General features: G+C 38.9%; 1 protein-coding gene across 1 annotated transcript; it reads left to right on the forward strand.

The window, feature by feature from the left end:
- The first annotated feature begins 4,210 nt into the window (after positions 1 to 4,210).
- Positions 4,211 to 5,439, forward strand: LOC103521572 (WD repeat-containing protein 78-like). Its single transcript, XM_026832201.1, has 2 exons — positions 4,211 to 4,795; positions 5,026 to 5,439. Exons 1-2 carry the CDS (start codon positions 4,211 to 4,213, stop codon positions 5,437 to 5,439), a joined length of 999 nt encoding a protein of 332 aa, XP_026688002.1.
- Positions 5,440 to 6,180: the final 741 nt, after the last annotated feature.

Consider the following 6,180-nt stretch of genomic DNA (forward strand, 5'->3'; position numbering starts at 1 on the left):
TAATGGCATGTACTTTGATGGGACTTGGTAGACCTGTGCATGAGCGCTACAACGCCATACACTTGAATTTAGACCACAATACGCCACTGTTATCGGCTTCAGCAAATGAGCTCAATGCGGGCTCTTCTTTATTCTTCCTTTGAGGGTAGGATATTCCACTTCAGTGGCCGAGTGCTTAAAACCACTGACTCTCAACCTGGACGTGCTCGGTTCGAATTCCGGCTGAGGATGAAATTTTCGGACCAAACTTTTCGGGCCTCGGATAGCTTTTCGTGACTGCCCAGATGGCCATCTGGGTACCAACCAACCAACCAACCAACCATTTTTTTATTATTATTATTTAAGAGGTTTGATTGAGGGAACTGTAACTGCTAAGGTCTTGTCGTTCAGAAAGCGAATAGAGAAGGGAAGACAGGATAGGAGAAAGCCAGCCGTTCCGAGAACGAACATTATCCGTCTAGGATAAAATCCGTCCCGGGCGGGAATCGAACCCGCGACCTAGCGCTTACAATGTAGACGCGCTACCCTCCAAGCTAATGGGCTGGCAACCAACTTTGCATTTCTATATCTATAGCTGTCAAACTTTCTTGACTTGGCGGAGCGGAGCCTTGATTTTATTCCAGCCATTAGAAACTGGTTTATTCAACGGGCTATCGTCGCGCCGGCTTTGATTTGCGCTACTGAGATCACCTTTATTTTCAAACCAGCCAGCTAGTAAATCATTTCAGATCCAATTTGCTACCAGTGACTATTTTGGCCGAGTAAAGTCACATTTTCACGCTAAGGGGTTATTTTTACGTTTTTCACATTGTGTGATAATTCTCAGCTTTCTTATTTCGTCAAGAAGAAGTTTGTCCATGTGATTCAAGTTTATATCTCTATTTAGGTAAGGTGTGCCTTGTTGCTAAGGCATTTGATTTACAACTTGTGGGACTATGGGTTGAATCCCAGCAGAGACATAAATATTAGAACCAAAATACCATAAATAAATACCTCTGTCAAACCTCTTTTTTTAAATATATTAGGTACACGTTAGGTACAAATATATTAGGTACAGAGGTACAGAAAACAATTTTAACTTGTATCAGATGAGTTAAGAGGATGCAGAGAGAGGTAAACAATCTTAGGTTGCTTAGAAACAGGAGGTACCTACCTATTAAAGATAAAATATGCCAGCCTAGTTGGCTTAGTGGGTTACCGCGTCTGCCTTGCGGAGCGCTGCCGCGCTCTTTGATTTTATTCTAGCCATTAGAAACTGGTTTATTCAACGGGCTATCGTCGCGCCGGCTTTTGATTTGCACTGCTGAGATCACCTTTATTTTCAAACCAGCCAGCTAGTAAATCGTTTCAGATCCAATTCGCTACCAGTGACTTTCTTGGCGGAGTAAAGTCACATTTTCACACTAAGGTTATTTTTACGTTTTTCACATTGTGTGATATTTCTCAGCTTTCTTATTTCGTCAAGAAGAAGTTTGTCCATGTGATTCAAGTTTATATCTCCATTTAGGTAAGGTGTGCCTTGTTGCTAAGGCATTTGATTTACAACTTGTGGGACTATGGGTTGAATGCCAGCAGAGACATAAATATTAGAACCAAAATACCATAAATAAATACCTCTGCCAAACCTCTTTTTTTTAATATATTAGGTACACATTAGGTACAAATATATTAGGTACACAAAACAATTTTCACTTGTATCAGATGAGTTCAGAGGATGCAGAGAGAGGTAAACAAACTTGTTGCTTAGAAACAGGAGGTACCTACCTATTAAAGTTAAAATATGCCAGCCTAGTTGGCTTAGTGGGTTACCGCGTCTGCCTTCTAAGCGCTAGGTCGCGGGTTCGATTCCCGCCCGGGGCAGACTTTATCCTAAACAGTTAAGGTTTTTTCCCTGGAACGGCTGGCTTTCTCCTATCCTGTCTTCCTTCTCTCTTCCATTTCAGGACGATAAGACCTCTGCAGTCAGATAAGACAGTTCCCTCTATCAAACCTCTTAAAAAAAAAGTTAAAATGCCAAGTGCAGATTTAGTTGTAGTTGTTATTCGCAACTACAATTTTATTAAAAAAAAAAGTTAAAATGCCAAGTGCAGATTTAGTTGTAGTTGTTATTCGCAACTACAATTTTATTAAAAACTATAGTTGTTAGTTGAAGGTTCAATTAAATTGAGAACCAAATAAATTAGTTAGTTGATCTTGCAACTACAACTAATTTAGTTGGAGGGAAATAGTTGAACCTGCAACTAACCAACTAAAGTTGTTAAGGCGGGTTCTCACGTTCAACTTTTTAGTCGTTCAACTGTTGTTGCTCAACTTTAAAGTTGAAAGTTGAATATGTTTTTTGTTCTCACGTTTCAACCGAACTGAACGATTTTTCATTCAGCTTTCTTGGTAATTTGAAGTGGTAATCTACTATCTTTAGGGCGCGTTTATCAATTTCTTTATAATCAAATGTTTAACTAATCGATTGATTAATGTATCTACTGATCTGTGTGGTTTGGTATAGGATTTTTTGAAAAATAATCAGCTGATTAGGTAATCAGTTGATTAATAGCACTAATCAGTGATTGATAAACGCACCCTTAAATTTATAAAGAATTATTGTGTTTTTAGATCCTCCAGGGTTAATTTGTTTTTGCCTAAAAATTAAAAATCTCTTTGTTAATTTATTAAAATATTGATTTCCTACATTTTCAAATGATCCGCGAACCTAAAAGTTGAAAGAGAAATAGTCGTGTTCAACAAAATATTAGAGGTGGTTTAATATTTGTTGAACGACTAAAAAGTTGAACAGTTTTGTTGAAAGGAAGGTTCACACGTCATTTTTCATGCCACTTTCAACTTTTTGTTGACCAACTCTGAGTTGAACGACTAAAAAGTTGAACGTGAGAACCCCGTATTAGTTGTAGTTGGCGGTTGTCCAACTAATTTAGTTATATTTGTAGTTGTTAATCAACTAATGATTCGCCCATCTCTGGAGTAAGGGTGTTTTTTTTCCCTTTTTTTTTACTTTGATAATCTTTAGAAGGAGAGAATAACTGAAAATGGTTTCCGTCCTTGTCTCTTGCAGTTGATTTGCTCCTAAAAGCAGCAGAAATAGATAGGTAAGATGGGTGGGCCCGTGCCATAGCATGCTCATCCTGTAGTATGTCCCTCTCAGATGGGAGAGAAGAGCTATTATCATGGTCCCCATTTTAGTTGCTGAGTCAATCCAAAAGCACCAGAAATAATACTGATTGCAGAAGAAAAAGACTTTTAAAAACATTTTGTAAACATTGTAACAGGTAGTTTTGTTAGGATTAGGACACGTATATTTTGTGAAAGTTGTCAAGTTGCTTTCAGAAAAACAGCCCTGATATAAGGGTCAGAGACAGATTAATTTTTCCAAAATACAGTAACACATGCTTTTTTACAGTTTTATATGTACAGCTGATATTGTTGTTAAAGGAATTTTAATTGTGTTAAGCATAAAAATGCTCATCACAAATATCATTCCCTATTTAATCAATTAAGCTAAATTTTATGACTTGACTTGGACTTGAACCACCAACCTCCAGATTCAAAGTAATTACTACACCATTGAGGTTGGTATATAATCCTCAATATAATTTGAGGATTTGACCACAATAATAGTAGTAGCCTACTGCTGGAGTAAAGGGACTTTTCAGTCCTATGCGAGCAGTATAAATAAGCACTATTATTATAATTCAGGCGACTACGCTTTCAATGTACGACGGGCCTAATGCTCACCAAACTTATCATTTTTATTTACCTAAGTATACCTATATTAACCTATAATCTACCTTCTTTTCTTTCACTGATTTCAGGAGGCAATGGCTATGAGTTGCGAGATTACCTGTCCTATTTTCGACCACACCGGGACCTGACTGTGGGTGCCAGACATATCCGCTTCTTGTTCCCATCAGCTCCTGTTATGGATTACACAGCCCTCTATGGTCAGGTAGGATCTTTGATCATTTTCATTTTCTAGATGGAGCATTCCCGCACCTGTGCATTATAATTTTTGGTGCCAAAACAAAGAGATAAAAGCCGAGTCAGAGATACGGAAAGTGGAGGCAAATGACGTGACACAGCTGGTCTCAGCACTGACTCCAAAGAGGAATATGTTTATAATCCAGTGGCGTAGCGTGTATGTATGGCGTGTATGGCGGCCATACAACTCAAAAGTTCACTCTAGTTCTCATAAATATTAATGGCATGTAGCTTTGAAGATTATGACGATAAAGATAGAAGTTTGTTTCCATTGAAGAAAATGCCATTCCTTGGAGCCGGACTTTTCAGAGTTACTCATATGAGTTGGACGTATCATTTGAAACATAACCTGGCTATCTCTTATGAGAGTGAACACAGTGCTGCATATTCACACTGGCATGAAGGTTATGTGGTTCTCTATCATCCCATGGCGAACGCAGGGGATTATGATAAAGTCTACAAGTTCAAGAGTGGGGTGCGATATTTTGACATTGCTTTCGAGTGGATTAACAACGGTCTCATGCTTGTCGCTCTGGAAGATGGCTCCATACATTTGGTGAAGCTTCCCTTTCCAAATGTTCTAAAGTCAACCACAGCCGAGACGAAACATAGTAGCCCTGTTGTACAAGTCATGTGGATGCCAGACTGGCATGGGAAAGAGAAAGTTGATGCCAAAGGAAAACCCCTACCCAATGTAAGAGTCCAGCGATTCTTATCTTATGCAGAAGATGGATTATTGAAGTTCTGGTGGGTGCGTCGTTATGTTGGATTTACAGTATATAGAACAGTTCATCTACATCAGCAGGCTATATAAAGTCAACCACAGCCGAGACAAAACATAGTAGCCCTGTTGTACAAGTCATGTGGATGCCAGACTGGCATGGGAAAGAGAAAGTTGATGCCAAAGGAAAACCCCTACCCAATGTAAGAGTCCAGCGATTCTTATCTTATGCAGAAGATGGATTATTGAAGTTCTGGTGGGTGCGTCGTTATGTTGGATTTACAGTATATAGAACAGTTCATCTACATCAGCAGGCTATATCCACTGATATGGACATACGCTATGTGAGTATTACATGTGTAGGCAGTGACTATCATGACCGTACTCTACTCTACATTGGTACTCGGGATGGTAAGATCTATAAATACAACACCATGTACCCGCCACAAACCTTTGACTGTGTCCTGGATGCACACGTTGGTCCTGTCATTGATATTGCTATCAACTATTACAACAGGGATGTGTTCTTATCTGGTGGACAAGATGGTCTTGTGAAGCTATGGCGAGGGAATGGTCCTGCCCCCGTGTGGGCTTACTGGGTAGAGAACCCTGTCGCTTCCATCAAGTGGTCTCACTATACAAGTTATGTATGGGCTGTGGTGACACTTGATAATACAATACAGATGTATAACTTGGAACGACAACCCCCGTGTGGGCTTACTGGGTAGAGAACCCTGTCTCTTCCATCAAGTGGTCTCACTATACAAGTTATGTATGGGCTGTGGTGACACTTGATAATACAATACAGATGTATAACTTGGAACGTCACTTTCATAAACCCATGACAAATCAGAGTGTTCTGGAATATTCCAGTTGTGTCAAAATGGAGTTCCATCATAAACTTCACCTATTGCTCATCGCAGATAACTATTGCAATGTATTCGTGTTCAAGGTCCCACGCACAACTATCGAGCCTGAAGAGATAGAGAAGGAATTGTCATGGGACACGAAGAAAGTGAAGGAAGAAGAGAAAGATTCGTTTACACTACAGCGGGAGAGATTGAAGAAAGCCCTGGATAGAAATGAAATCCTCATGAAAGCATGCACCAGAGTGAACAGAGGAGGCATATTTGAAAAACAAATCAAAGAGGCTCTAGAAAACAAGGGTGGAAATGTTGAAGAATGATTTTTATGATACTTGATTGAAAATAGAAATTATTTTTTGAAAAGAAAGATGTTTTTATTATTATTATTATTATTATTATTATTATTATTATTATTTATTTATTATTCTTTTTTTATTTTAAAAACTGAAAAATACGAAGGTAAATCCTGAGTTTTTCTATCTCGAGTCAAAAGCACAACTGTCCAAAGTAAAATTAGCATTAGTCAGCCAGTTCAGCCTAGTTAACTTGAAAAGTAGTGCATCTGCCTTGTTAGCGCTAGGTTACGGGCTTGGGGCAAACTTT

Source organism: Diaphorina citri, unplaced genomic scaffold (genome assembly GCF_000475195.1).
Source record: "Diaphorina citri unplaced genomic scaffold, Diaci psyllid genome assembly version 1.1 scaffold5499, whole genome shotgun sequence".
NCBI classification, from domain to species: domain Eukaryota; kingdom Metazoa; phylum Arthropoda; class Insecta; order Hemiptera; family Psyllidae; genus Diaphorina; species Diaphorina citri.

Excerpts from the sequence above, each read along its gene's own strand:
- LOC103521572 (XM_026832201.1), top strand. The coding sequence starts at position 4,211 with ATGGCATGTAGCTTTGAAGATTATGACGATAAAGATAGAAGTTTGTTT. Across the intron at positions 4,796-5,025 it reads CAGTTCATCTACATCAGCAG|GCTATATCCACTGATATGGA; the intron begins GCTATATAAAGT and ends CTACATCAGCAG.